The sequence below is a fragment of the Callionymus lyra genome, chromosome 3 (genome assembly GCF_982586985.1).
Source record: "Callionymus lyra chromosome 3, fCalLyr1.hap1.1, whole genome shotgun sequence".
Taxonomy (NCBI): Eukaryota; Metazoa; Chordata; class Actinopteri; order Syngnathiformes; family Callionymidae; genus Callionymus; species Callionymus lyra.
The window spans coordinates 29,328,329-29,341,428 of NC_141820.1; the positions used below are offsets into that span (position 1 = coordinate 29,328,329).

The 13,100-nt window shown below is 38.9% G+C and overlaps 1 protein-coding gene, 3 long non-coding RNA genes and 3 other non-coding genes across 11 annotated transcripts; 2 read left to right on the forward strand and 5 right to left on the reverse strand.

Moving 5' to 3' along the window:
- Positions 1 to 310: 310 nt before the first annotated feature.
- On the reverse strand, positions 311 to 3,853 carry c3h6orf47 (chromosome 3 C6orf47 homolog). 2 transcript variants are annotated; one of them, XM_087787446.1, is made up of 3 exons: positions 3,644 to 3,853; positions 2,221 to 3,414; positions 311 to 1,526 (listed from the first exon to the last, which is right to left on the reverse strand). In XM_087787446.1, exon 2 carries the CDS (start codon positions 3,071 to 3,073, stop codon positions 2,246 to 2,248), a length of 828 nt encoding a protein of 275 aa, XP_087643572.1. In that variant the 5' UTR covers positions 3,074 to 3,414; positions 3,644 to 3,853; the 3' UTR covers positions 311 to 1,526; positions 2,221 to 2,245. The 2 variants fall into 2 exon arrangements, with proteins under 2 accessions (XP_087643572.1, XP_087643573.1); XM_087787447.1 differs by having other exon boundaries at positions 311 to 1,523; positions 2,217 to 3,414.
- A 799-nt stretch (positions 3,854 to 4,652) lies between these two features.
- LOC148084375 (uncharacterized) lies at positions 4,653 to 5,995 on the reverse strand. Its single transcript, XR_015710705.1, has 6 exons — positions 5,917 to 5,995; positions 5,591 to 5,694; positions 5,445 to 5,515; positions 5,231 to 5,272; positions 5,003 to 5,045; positions 4,653 to 4,731 (listed from the first exon to the last, which is right to left on the reverse strand). It is a non-coding gene; the product is annotated as an uncharacterized LOC148084375 (long non-coding RNA).
- On the reverse strand, positions 5,131 to 5,198 carry LOC148084376 (small nucleolar RNA SNORD52). The gene has a single exon (XR_015710800.1). It is a non-coding gene; the product is annotated as a small nucleolar RNA SNORD52 (small nucleolar RNA).
- A 756-nt stretch (positions 5,996 to 6,751) lies between the features above and the next one.
- Positions 6,752 to 8,081, forward strand: LOC148084377 (uncharacterized). Of its 3 annotated transcripts, XR_015710704.1 has the most exons (6): positions 6,752 to 6,833; positions 7,047 to 7,150; positions 7,226 to 7,296; positions 7,469 to 7,510; positions 7,696 to 7,766; positions 8,008 to 8,081. It is a non-coding gene; the product is annotated as an uncharacterized LOC148084377 (long non-coding RNA). The 3 variants fall into 3 exon arrangements; XR_015710703.1 differs by having other exon boundaries at positions 7,696 to 8,081; XR_015710702.1 differs by having other exon boundaries at positions 7,469 to 8,081.
- On the forward strand, positions 7,543 to 7,610 carry LOC148084378 (small nucleolar RNA SNORD52). The gene has a single exon (XR_015710801.1). It is a non-coding gene; the product is annotated as a small nucleolar RNA SNORD52 (small nucleolar RNA).
- Positions 8,082 to 11,581: 3,500 nt separating the features above from the next.
- LOC148084379 (uncharacterized) lies at positions 11,582 to 12,925 on the reverse strand. 2 transcript variants are annotated; one of them, XR_015710707.1, is made up of 6 exons: positions 12,838 to 12,925; positions 12,513 to 12,616; positions 12,367 to 12,437; positions 12,153 to 12,194; positions 11,897 to 11,965; positions 11,582 to 11,655 (listed from the first exon to the last, which is right to left on the reverse strand). It is a non-coding gene; the product is annotated as an uncharacterized LOC148084379 (long non-coding RNA). The 2 variants fall into 2 exon arrangements; XR_015710706.1 differs by having other exon boundaries at positions 11,582 to 11,965.
- Positions 12,053 to 12,120, reverse strand: LOC148084380 (small nucleolar RNA SNORD52). Its single transcript, XR_015710802.1, has one exon. It is a non-coding gene; the product is annotated as a small nucleolar RNA SNORD52 (small nucleolar RNA).
- Positions 12,926 to 13,100: the final 175 nt, after the last annotated feature.

Genomic DNA, 13,100 nt, shown 5'->3' on the forward strand with positions numbered 1-13,100 from the left:
TGTATTTTCTATCAGAGAATTAATAATTAATTGCGATAATTAGGAGATTAATGATACGAAATGTGTCGTCACACCTGCATTTTGTTTTTGCACAGGTTTCCTCCTATATTCCGAATACAAATTGTTTTTTCACAGATGGAACAGTTTGTTTATTATAACCAGGAATACATAACAATCCTGTTTTCTACACAACTTGATAATAAGTTCAATAAGTTAATATTATTTAATTAAACTTCCCTCTTTTGTTTCATAGATATTATCTGAAGCTTTATTCATTTATTCAGACTAAATGTAGCTCCAGAAACACAGGTGGTTTCATGAGTGTTTTATTGAACCAACAGTGACATGTGCTGAAGAGTGTTCACGTACAACTTCACATGAGCAACAGATTTTGACACTTTCTTAAAAGGATCCGTCAAAAACAGGAATAGTAAGACGAGAAGCAAGATTTGTACAGGTTAGCATATATTGTCTTAAAAGGCAGCCACCCTTGTATCCCCTTACTCCAAGTCTTGAACATTCTCAATAAAAGACAACAATATTAAGGTTGGAAAAATACATCCAAAAAAAAGCAGCAGTTTAAATTGCATGTTAGCATTTTTCCAGTCCAGGGAACAAAACACTGGAGACAACTTGCATCTGGTTTACTCAAAGATCCCGTTCTGGTGAGATTTCACCCACGTGTTTGCAGCTTAATCTGCTGCCGAAAAGACTGGTTTGATGAACATGAACGTCATTCAAATTAAGTTCTGGAAATCAAACTCAAGTTGCTTCTTCTGGCAGCAAATGACCCAATCATGCTGAAGACCACAGGCCAAAGGCATTTTGCAAGAAATGATGATGTAGATAAAATGTGTTTTACAGGCATGCCTAAAAGAGTATTTTGGCAACAGTAAAATTATCAAATATAAAATTCAGCGAGATATAAAAGAGGTCCCTGTGCATGTCTTTTGTAACTTGGACATTAAGAAGTTTCAGCCAGAACATTCTGTGCCCTTGAATGTAGGTTTTCCTGCGAACTACAAACATTCTTGTAAACTCAGCAAATCCCAGTCTTTGTTAGGAGTCAACTGAAAGAACAATCTTCGGTAATCTTAAACAAACAATGTTGTCAGGCTAAAGATCAGGATCTAAGTATCAAAGTTTTCATGTCACATTACATTCATGTAAGATAAGTGGGAAATCATATTAATCTCTCGTTTATTGGGTCAAACCCCTCCTCAATGTTTTTCATTTCCCATCCGTCCTGGAGTGTTAAATGTTTTTCCTTTCTGGAATAAAGTAAATATATGTACAATAACAAACACAAACAGAAAATGGAGTATTTGAAACATGAAGTAGAACATTACAGGTAATCTTAAGAAAATAATGGTCGGGATCCAGGATCAGAGTCCATATAGGGAACACAGGTGCAGTGCCACATATTGTACCCATAAAGTGACATTTTCAACAGATAATCGTCAGCATGTACTCAGGCTGGGAGATTGTCCACAGGCGTGTCCACTAGTGGTGAAGCCGCTCGACTCCTGTGAAGGACAGAAAATGAACATTTCATTACTATGACATCAACAGCTATTACATCATTAAAGACTTACTCCAGAACAGTGTTCTTGTTCTCAACCACCTTTGTTCATTTCCTAGCTAACTAATAGCCTTTACCGAGAGCCTCAGGTAACCAAAGCATTTAGATTTCAGGAGACAGGAAGGTTCCTTGACATCCCTTCGGGCAAACAGCGCTAGCTTACATCAGCTAATAGATAAATAAACACACAGCTAGCTAAAACTGTATTGTTGTTTTCATTCGTATTTCTGGGTAAAACTTGGATTTTTCTCAAGAAGAATCTAAAATTCTACTCAGTAAATCCACTGCTGGCTTAAAACAGAACTAGTTACTACTTCTGCTTTTTTTCTGTGGCTGTCAAGAAAATTGGGTTGGAGACAGTTAAGTTCTAAGAACTTCTTTTTTATAATTTGGTGGCAGTGAGTACTGTCAATCATTATTAGTCTTTTATCTATCTTTTAATTCTACTTGTTTCTAGACCAGAACTAGGTCATAACTAGATGTTGAATAATATTTTTTTAAATGTTTATTTACTTTTATATATCATCATGTTTGCTAGACCGTCGCCCCTGGTTTGTGTGTTTATTTTTTGTTTTATTGTGAACACATTAAAATATCGATGTTCATGCATGAATAGGATGGATCAGTGGAGAACTTACTTGTCTTGGCCTGGTCCTCTGCACACTAAACGTCTTTCTTGTCGTCCGTCGCTTTGCTCTCCTCGTCCTGACTCTCCTCATTTTCATCCACACTGAAGAGAATGCTCCGTTTCAGGCTCACTGAGATCACAGCCGCCTGCATGATGCCATAGATCAGTGCGAACTGAGGGAGATACTCCTGGATCAGCCAGAGCAGCCCAGCCATCCCTACAGTGGAGACCAGAAACATGGCCATGCCATGGAACCATAGCCTCAAAGTGCCCTGTACTCCAAAGACCTCTAGGATCAGCTTGGTCGGTGGGGAGACAGTCCAAAGGAAGCCGACGACGAACAAGTCAAACAGGTGGCGCAGGAAGTTAAAGCAAATGTCGTAGTGCTCCGGGAGGATTTCCATGTTGCAGCTGTCGACAAAAAGTCGGAAAGGTGATGCTATTTTTGAGGATGGCACCGGGGACGGAGGTGGCGTTCCGTAGTCGGAGACATCCCCATCCACGTCGTGTCTGTGGTCCTGCTTTTTTTTACCGACAGCTGGTGCGCTCCTAGGCCAATACAGGGGGTAAACTGGAAGATATCTGTTCCACCATCTAGTAGCTGGCTCGGTCTCCAGCTGACTTGCATGGATTTCTTCTATCTGCACAGGCTGGATCTTCTCGTGGGCCTCCCAGTACTCTTCCACCAGACTGCTCTGATCACTCGGCCGTTTCCATCCTCCCCAGATCCACGAAGTCCACCCTCTGGAGTTTCCACTGCAGTTGGACTTTCTATCATCTACGACCGTCGCCCTGGCGTTGTGGTCGTTGCCTCCACCCCAGGAGCGCAGCCAACCCCAAGCTTTGCCCACCACGGCCGTCATTGTCCCTCGATGTAGGTTTTAGCAATCCAAGCAGTTTTATTGGACTCGGCCTCTCCTCGGTGACTCACTGGGGAAGTATTTACCTCACGGTTGTCATTGAGCTATCAGTGATTCGAAGAGAAAATATGACGTCATCGGTAGGAGCTCAGAGGAATGTTCAGGTTGTTTAATCTACAAACATACTTAATATGAAAGTACATTTGACTCATTTGGGCAACATTGGAGGTGTTTAGTTACATTTCTTTAGGGACTGAGAAGAACCTTGGTTTGGGTTTGGTCGTGCTAACGTCAGCAAAAAAAATGGCCCCCATCCCGTGTCAAGTTGTCTTCGCTCCTCAAGCCTGTTCGAAGAAAACACAACATGTCATTTCAGCATCAAAACTCAACTCTCACTGCGTTTTTTTCTATTTAACGGCTTAAAACCGGAACGTGTCATCGATTAAAATCTAGTTGAGGTTCACCATCAGCGCTTTAAAGTTGCACTTGTGCAATAATAACGACAAATATAAGGCTATTGTTGAAGATATATAAGGATTAATTCTTCAAACTACTGTGAAGAGTTGGACTCACCTTAAGCTAGCTTAGCTGCTAGCGCTCCTGGTTAGCGTCAGAAGAGCAGCGTCTCGAGTGACGTTTACACATAACTCCAAGTCATGAGTAAAACATTAGAACGTTTTTTTCGATTGGCTTTAATCCTCCGATCAACTTTATTTTTAAAGTCCCATGTCAAGGGAGGCGGCTGTGACCCGGAGCCTCCAGACAGGTTTACCTTGCGTGAAAAAAAAAAACAAAGGAGGACTACCGGTTGACGGTTGGCCTTCAAAATAAAAATAGTCTCGCTGGCAGCTGCATTGTTCAAACCATGTATGGTTGACATGACACTAAAACACACTGTATGATGATCATTTGGTTAAGTGTGCATCACAGCTGGGGCCCCAATCCCTTTGACCCAGTGGGAGGAAGTGTGGGTGACAAGAGGACCCAACAAACCTTGATCCTTTTGTTCTTCTACCAAGGATTGTTATAAGATGGGTTCACTTTCAGGTGCAGTATAGGACACCAGTTTCCCTAAGAAGCTCCATTAAGTTTGAGATCTCACTTGGAGCAACCATTGACCCAACTGGAAAATCCAAATGAGTCACACTTAGGCTAAAGGACAAGTGAAGCCATTATAAACAGTTACTGTCAAGACCAGAATATTAGCCTCGAGGAACTGCTCGCTTATGAAAACTATGTAATCGATTGCATGAATGAAAAACTAAGTCCAAACATAAGTCAGAAAAACCTTAGATTACTGGTTTGACAAACAGTCGTGTGGGTTATTGAAAATTTGAGTGATAGTTAGAGCACTTAGACAAAACAAAATTGAAGTAAAGCAACTAATGAGAAATATAAAAAGGCAATGCTCCCGATAAAAACTTTCAACCAAGTCATGCCTCTAGAACATTAATGATTGGAACCTGTAGGGCCACTGCCTTCATCCCTCAAGCAGGACATTCCAGTCGACCCTGACCGTACAGGGAACAGGTTTGACAAATTTGGGGTGTATAAATGAAAGCTCAAAACAAGGACACCAGTAATCTTTAAAAATATTTTTTATTTTCTATACATGCAGAAGGAAGTCTTCATCCAATCAGCCAGCAATTCAGTTACTGCATCTGTGGATCAGGAAATTCAGTGTCAAAGAAAGAAACGTAAAATTTGAGAAAAAAAAAAAAAAAATCCAAGCAAGATATTCTGAAGTGGAAACAATATTTAAAGTCTGATTGTCTCAGTGCGCTGCGAGTAAACATCAGGGTATCAGACGAACCGAAAAGTGACTCATCATCGACAAAGCAGACATGATTTTCATTTTTTTTTTAAGGTTTTACTTTGAATTGCAATGCAGGTTTGCATCATGGTTTTTAATTAAACTTGTCAAATACTTACTTAAGAGACAAGCCATTCTTTTCAATCAGCCAAGGAACTCGAACTGTCAAATTAGAAGATAATATCATGAAGATTTATACACAACTATATAAATACTGCAAATGTGACAACTGGTTCAGCCTGGCATGTGGTCAGTGCACTGTGAGAATGCGTCATTGTAGAATCAGAGACTCTAGTCAAGAGAATCATCATTCCACATGCTGGCAAATGCATCTTCAGGACACTTACTCAGTACAGCAGCTTCCACCAGTTCAACCGCTCTGCTGTCACCTACAAGTATAAACACACATTAATGGTCCATCCATGTTTCAGTAAAGAAACAATCTGATGCCAAAGCTGCTCAGTGCACTGTGAGAATGCGTCATTTTCGAATCAGAGACTCTAGTCAAAGGAATCATCATGGCAGAGCTTAAGTTTATAACAAACATTAATAAAAACAAACCTGCTTCTGAGAGCATTGACAACATTCAGGGCAGACGTCCAGAGAAAAACGACCCTTTCTGCATCATCATCCTAAACAGAGATTAACCATTAATACAACATTTTAATAAACGTGCATCTTCACATTAATGTCTCGGATTAACTTACATTTCGCTAGTGTTGGCCACTAGAGGTTGAGTGAAGTTCTACGACTTGCCATCAGATGGAGCCATTTTCAAGTCAGTTATTTTAACCAACTTCCCATTTTACACCTACAGCAAGAAAATATGTTAAAAGTGCAACTTAAATACACAAACTATACACGGTAAGAACACAAGAAACGTGTTTTGGATATTCAAGGTTTAAGTCCCACAAGCTAAACCACGTGCTAACGGTTTGATGAGCTCAAAGAACGTGTATTAGTCTGTATAACATCAATACTCATGTAAAGTGTTAGCAGTTCACCAGTTAATGTACAACATTTATCAACTTACCTACTACAGGAGTAAACACTCCAGTACTTTGGCAACAAGCTTTGTTACTGTAGCTCTCAGCCATTGCTCCAGACTGCATGGCGGAAGGAGAAGAGGACTGAGTTGAAACGTGCACCGCCTTTTATTTTGTACCCTTCTACAATTTAAAGGTGTCCGCGCTATTGCCTGTTTCAGATTTTTCTCTCCCCCCTCTTTATCCCCCCCCCCTCTCTCTCTAGTTTTGAAATAAGATGGTTATTTTATCATCACAGTTCAGTTCTACGTTATGGAACCAACAGTTCTGATAAGATACTGTCCTAGATGACACCAGGAGAAGATTCAATCTAAACAGATGCATCATCACAGCTCCTTAACTATTCCACATGTACTGATGAAACAACATTTTTAGACACATTAATTTGGGAAAACAATAGAAAATGTCAGCAGATTATACATGTAGATATACATATGACAGAGTTGGCCTTATACCATATACCAACCATATGTTTTACGATTGGATTAGGGGATAATCAGAATATATATATATATTTCTCTCCAAGTTGTATTATTACTTGAGAAGTTTTTCTTCATTGTTCTGAGCTGTGTGGCCCAGTAATACAGTGACAGATTTGGACATTTCAAATGCTGCTATCTAGGACAGTATCTTATCAGAACTGTTAGTTCCATAACGTAGAACTGAACTGTGATGAAAAACGAATCATCTCATTTTGAAACTAGAGAGAGAGAGAGAGGGGGAGAAAAATCTGAAACAGGCAATAGCGCGGACACCTTTAAAGCGTTGAAGGCTCCAACATAAAAAGCGGTGCACGTTGCAACTCAGTCCTCTTTTCCTTCCGCCATGCAGTCTGGAGCAATGGCTGAGAGCTACAGTAACAAAGCGTGTTGCAGAAGTACTGGACTGATGACTTCTGTAGTGGGTAAGTTGATAAATGTTGTACATTAACTGCTAACACTTTACATGAGTATTGATGTTATACAGACTAATACACGTTCTTTGAGCTCATCAAACCGTTAGCACGTGGTTTAGCTTGTGAGACTTAAACCTTGAATATCCAAAACACGTTTCTTGTGTTCTTACCGTGTATAGTTTGTGTATTTAAGTTGCAACTAAAACTATTTTCTTGCTGTAGGTGCAAAATGGGAAGTTGGTTAAAAGAACTGTTTTGAAAATGGCTCCATCTGATGGCAAGTCGTAGAACTTCACTCTACCTCTAGTGGCCAACACTAGCGAAATGTAAGTTAATCCGAGACATTAATGTGAAGATACACGTTTATTAAAATGTTGTATTAATGGTTAATCTCTGTTTAGGATGATGATGCAGAAATGGTCGTTTTTCTCTGGACGTCTGCCCTGAATGTTGTCAACGCTCTCAGAAGCAGGTTTGTATTTATTAATGTTTGTTATAAACTTAAGCTCTGCCATGATGATTCTTTTGACTAGAGTCTCTGATTCGAAAATGACGCATTCTCACAGTGCACTGAGCAGCTTTGGCATCAGATTGTTTCTTTACTGAAACATGGATGGACCATTAATGTGTGTTTATACTTGTAGGTGACAGCATAGCGGTGGAACTGGTGGAAGCTGCTGTACTGAGTAAGTGTCCTGAAGATACATTTGCCAGCATGTGGAATGATGATTCTCTTGACTAGAGTCTCTGATTCTACAATGACGCATTCTCACAGTGCACTGACCACATGCCAGGCTGAACCAGTTGTCACATTTGCAGTATTTATATAGTTGTGTATAAATCTTCATGATATTATCTTCTAATTTGACAGTTCGAGTTTCTTGGCGGATTGAAAAGAGTGTCTTCCTGCCTCTTGAACCATGATGCAAACCTGCATTGCAAGTGAGCTATTCAAAGTAAAACCTTAAAATAATTAATATAATGTCGTAATGGAAATCATGTCTGCTTTGTCGATGATGAGTCACTTTTCGGTTCGTCTGATACCCTGATGTTTACTCGCAGCGCACTGAGACAATCAGACTTTAAATATTGTTTCCACTTCAGAACAGTTTGTTTGAGTCTATTGGTGGTTTTTCTGGTGTATTTCTGTTTTGTCACTAACATGAAATTTCCTGATCCACAGATGCAGTAACTGAATTGTTGGCTGATTTCATGAAGACTTGCTGTGCATAGAAAATAAAATGATTGAAAGATTAAGTGTCCTTGATTTGAGCCTTTGTTGTAAAGTGTCTCACTTGTCAATGTATTCAAAGTCTAGTGTGCGTTTCATGATTGCTCAACTTTGAAAACCAAATCTTGCTTGAAAGTCTAAACATGACTAATCAAAACTTATCCCTCGGCAACAATGGTTTACTTGACTGTCCCATGAGAGTATGGTGTCATTTGACGGTTAAATGGGTATTTTCACTTGCAATACCTTCCCAACCTGTGGGCCGCAAAATTGCTTTATTTTTTGGGAGGGTGGATGTAATTCAATAAAAATGCACATACTAAAACTTAGATTAAAAGGATATTAAACGTTTTCAAATATTCTGAGGGATCAAAGTTCTACCTATTTTCATGTTTTTCTTTAGTATTATACATGTGACAAGGAAATTAATGCATTGTGTAAATGGCTGTCAAAGCGCTTTGTGACCCTGGTCTAGAAAGGTGCTATATAAATTATTATAATGCCTTCATAACTATGGGGTTGGAGGTGGGCTGCAAAGGTTTTTGAGACTTGAAAGTGGGCCCTGAGTTGTAAAAGGTTGGGGACCACTGGTCTAGATATAGAACAGGATCCCCACTCTGTCACAATATAGCCCAATTTGGGGCAATCATCTCTTTGTACTTTGGGCAGGAAAGATGGGATTTAAATTGTGTAATCAAAAGGGAATGTCAAAGATTTGTATGTTAGGAAATGATCACATTAAAACATTTGAGCAAGATAAGACAACATCCCACACCAACACAGCCTTTATAGTCAGAGCACTTTATATGATCTAACCAGGAAACCTAAAATGTATTTTTTTTTAGAAGAAATGGCTGCAAAAGAAGCTTCAAAAAGAGGAATTGTTTCAGAAATATATATTTTAAACAGTTATTCATCAGAATCTGCATAGACCAAATTAAGGGCATGGACCTATAAAAAGCCAGTTGAAAACTGGAAAAATACATGTAAAAGGAGCCATAAACTCAGCTAACCGGCTCTAAAATGTCTTCAATATAGATGGTTAATACGAGTGTATATAACTCCAGAGAACACAAATATCCCAGACCTATGCAATAGATGCCAACTAGAAAAATGTATTTATTTTTCATTTGTATGGAAGTGTCCAAAGATCTTCAGATTTTGGAGTGATGTAGTCTCTGAATCGGGGTAATTGTTGAATATTACAATTAAATGTGAGCCTTCATCATGTATCCTTGATATGTATTTGGAACAGAACTATACTAAAAGTGAAGCAATGTATGGCACTGACGTGGAAGAGGACCACTGGACCCAGTATTGTATGTTTCCATATGGAAAGATCACATTTTATTTTCTGGGGGGAAGGAGGTTATTATTATTTCTTTTTTCTGTTTTGCTTGTCTGATGGGAATTTCTTTCAGAATGTTTTGTAATAATTCAAAAAATCTCATTAGAAAAAAGAAAACAATGTGAGCAGATGACATCACTCATGTGCTGTAACAGATAAAAAATGTCTTGTAAAAGCCAAAACGTAAATAATAAATCCTCGCCCTAAAATATATTTAGAAACTGTTCACCCGTCCAGAAAAGTGCTAAGATGGTGCATGTTCTGGATCCAACCAGTCAAGTACATAAAAAACAAAGTGCTGAGTGAAAACACTTTGGTCAGTCTGTCGAACTGAGCCTGAGAAACCTGGGTGTTGTATTTGACAAAGAAATGTCTCTTGTTCAACACTGCAGAAAACTGACCAGAAACTGTTTCCTTCAACTGAGAAAAATCTCTAAACTTAGAAAAAATGTTGTCACAACATGATCTGGAGCTTATAATCCATGCGTTTGTGTCTTCATGTCTGGACTATTGCAACAGTCTGTTTTCATGTCTAAACAAGAAGGATCTGTCTCGCCTGCAGTTGATACACAACTCTGCAGCAAGAATTCTGACCCCCTCAAGTAGAAGAACTCACATTTCTCTGATCCTTAAAACTCTTCACTGGCTTCCAGTTTCTTTCAGGATCAACTTTAAAATTCTGGTCCTTCCTTAAGAGCTATTCATGGTCAGGCTCCTCCTTACATCAGTGATCTGATCCAGCCTTACACCCCAGCTCGGGCTCTGAGGTCTGTGGATCAGAATCTACTGATGGTTCCTCGCACTTGGTTCCGGACCAGAGGAGAGAAATCCTTCCAGGCTGTTGCTCTTAAGCTTTGGAACTATCTTCCTCTCTCTTTGCTCTTGATGGATCTACTGACCCTTTCAAGAAACATTTTAACACGTTTCTATTTGTTCAGGCTTTTCCTTGATTTTCTGGAACTCCTGTGTTGTTCTCAGTGTTATCTTGACCTTTAAAGTATATACTTTATTGTATATTGTTTTGATTGTTTAAGCGCTTTGTGACCCTGGTCTAGAAAAGCGCTATATAAATATAAATGACTTACTATAAATGAACCAATCAGGAGTTTGAAGACAGTAATCAGTTAATTGTTAGTCAGGTGCTGCTTGTTAACATCACACCTGATTCATTAACTCATGTTAGCGCATTTAATGTACGAACACAAAATAAATAAATCATATACTTATCCTACATTTTAAATGCGTTTATAATGTGGAGAACATATGCTATGTCACTTCGATGAGGAAACACCTTTTTTTTTAAACATACCAACGCAAATGTTAGATTTTCTTTTTTGGAAAAGGTCAAGTGTCTCCACCTAAAAGGCAGTTAAGAAAACCTTGTACATCACTGAGCCAGAAGCCAAGATCATGGAAATATGCACCTGCTGGCCAACAAGCTCTGCATTTGAGCTGCTGCTCAAGATAGCGTTAAGAGGTAGCAGTGAGAGGTTCTTGGTAACTTGGAGGCTGTAAAGTGAATCTTAAAAATCCAAGTTTGGTGTTCAAAGATCTGCAAGAAATCAGATGAATGCAGATAAATATAATTTGTTCTTAACCGATATGACTGTAGAAATGTCTGAAAGGTTTCATTTTCTTTCAGCTTGAGCCCTTTCATGTACATTTTAAGCTGGATGCAATTTTGTCACTTGAAGCAACCATTTATTCTTGTAATAGCTCTGAGGAAACCATTGACCCAACTGGAAAATGTAAATACACGCTTCCGAGTCTGGACCAGTTATAACTGTTACTGTAAAGATGAGAATATGCCAGCTGAGATACAACCCTACGACAATATATGCAACAAGTCAATCGCATATCATAAAACTAAAGCCCAAATAAACCATGAACACCTTAACAAATATGGTTGAGCAATTAATTGATAAACTGCTTTTTTGGAATAAAGACATTAGCGCATTTATAAGAAAAAAAGCTGCAAATTATAACCGTGAAATGACACCATACTTTCATGGGACAGTCAAGTAAACCATTGTTGCTGAGGGATAAGTTTTGATTAGTCATGTTTAGACTTTCAAGCAAGGTTTGGTTTTCAAAGTTGAGCAATCATGAAACGCACACTAGACTTTGAATACATTGACAAGTGAGACACTTTACAACAAAGGCTCAAATCAAGGACACTTAATCTTTCAATCATTTTATTTTCTATGCACAGCAAGTCTTCATGAAATCAGCCAACAATTCAGTTACTGCATCTGTGGATCAGGAAATGTCATGTTAGTGACAAAACAGAAATACACCAGAAAAACCACCAATAGACTCAAACAAACTGTTCTGAAGTGGAAACAATATTTAAAGTCTGATTGTCTCAGTGCGCTGCGAGTAAACATCAGGGTATCAGACGAACCGAAAAGTGACTCATCATCGACAAAGCAGACATGATTTCCATTACGACATTATATTAATTATTTTAAGGTTTTACTTTGAATTGCTCACTTGCAATGCAGGTTTGCATCATGGTTCAAGAGGCAGGAAGACACTTTTCAATCCGCCAAGGAACTCGAACTGTCAAAGTAGAAGATAATATCATGAAAAGATTTATACACAACTATATAAATACTGCAAATGTGACAACTGGTTCAGCCTGGCATGTGGTCAGTGCACTGTGAGAATGCGTCATTGTAGAATCAGAGACTCTAGTCAAGAGAATCATCATTCCACATGCTGGCAAATGTATCTTCAGGACACTTACTCAGTACAGCAGCTTCCACCAGTTCCACCGCTATGCTGTCACCTACAAGTATAAACACACATTAATGGTCCATCCATGTTTCAGTAAAGAAACAATCTGATGCCAAAGCTGCTCAGTGCACTGTGAGAATGCGTCATTTTCGAATCAGAGACTCTAGTCAAAAGAATCATCATGGCAGAGCTTAAGTTTATAACAAACATTAATAAATACAAACCTGCTTCTGAGAGCGTTGACAACATTCAGGGCAGACGTCCAGAGAAAAACGACCATTTCTGCATCATCATCCTAAACAGAGATTAACCATTAATACAACATTTTAATAAACGTGTATCTTCACATTAATGTCTCGGATTAACTTACATTTCGCTAGTGTTGGCCACTAGAGGTAGAGTGAAGTTCTACGACTTGCCATCAGATGGAGCCATTTTCAAGTCAGTTCTTTTAACCAACTTCCCATTTTGCACCTACAGCAAGAAAATAGTTTTAGTTGCAACTTAAATACACAAACTATACACGGTAAGAACACAAGAAACGTGTTTTGGATATTCAAGGTTTAAGTCCCACAAGCCAAACCACGTGCTAACGGTTTGATGAGCTCAAAGAACGTGTATTAGTCTGTATAACATCAATATTTATGTGAAGTGTTAGCAGTTCACCTGTTAATGTACATCATTTATCAACTTACCTAATACAGGAGTAAATACTCCAGTACTTTGGCAACACGATTCACCACTGAGTCTCTCAGCCATTGCTTCCATGCTTGGGGCGGAAAAAAGAGACGCTAGTCTTGCAACGTGCACCGCGTTTATATGGGGGCCTTCGATGCTTTAAAGGTGTCCGCGCTAGTGCCTGTTGCATATTTATCTCTCTCTCTTTGAAATAACTCTCCTTAGAAAGGCAAAAAGTTTTATCAGTAGCGTTGTGTCTTTTCTCGGTTATAGATGGAAC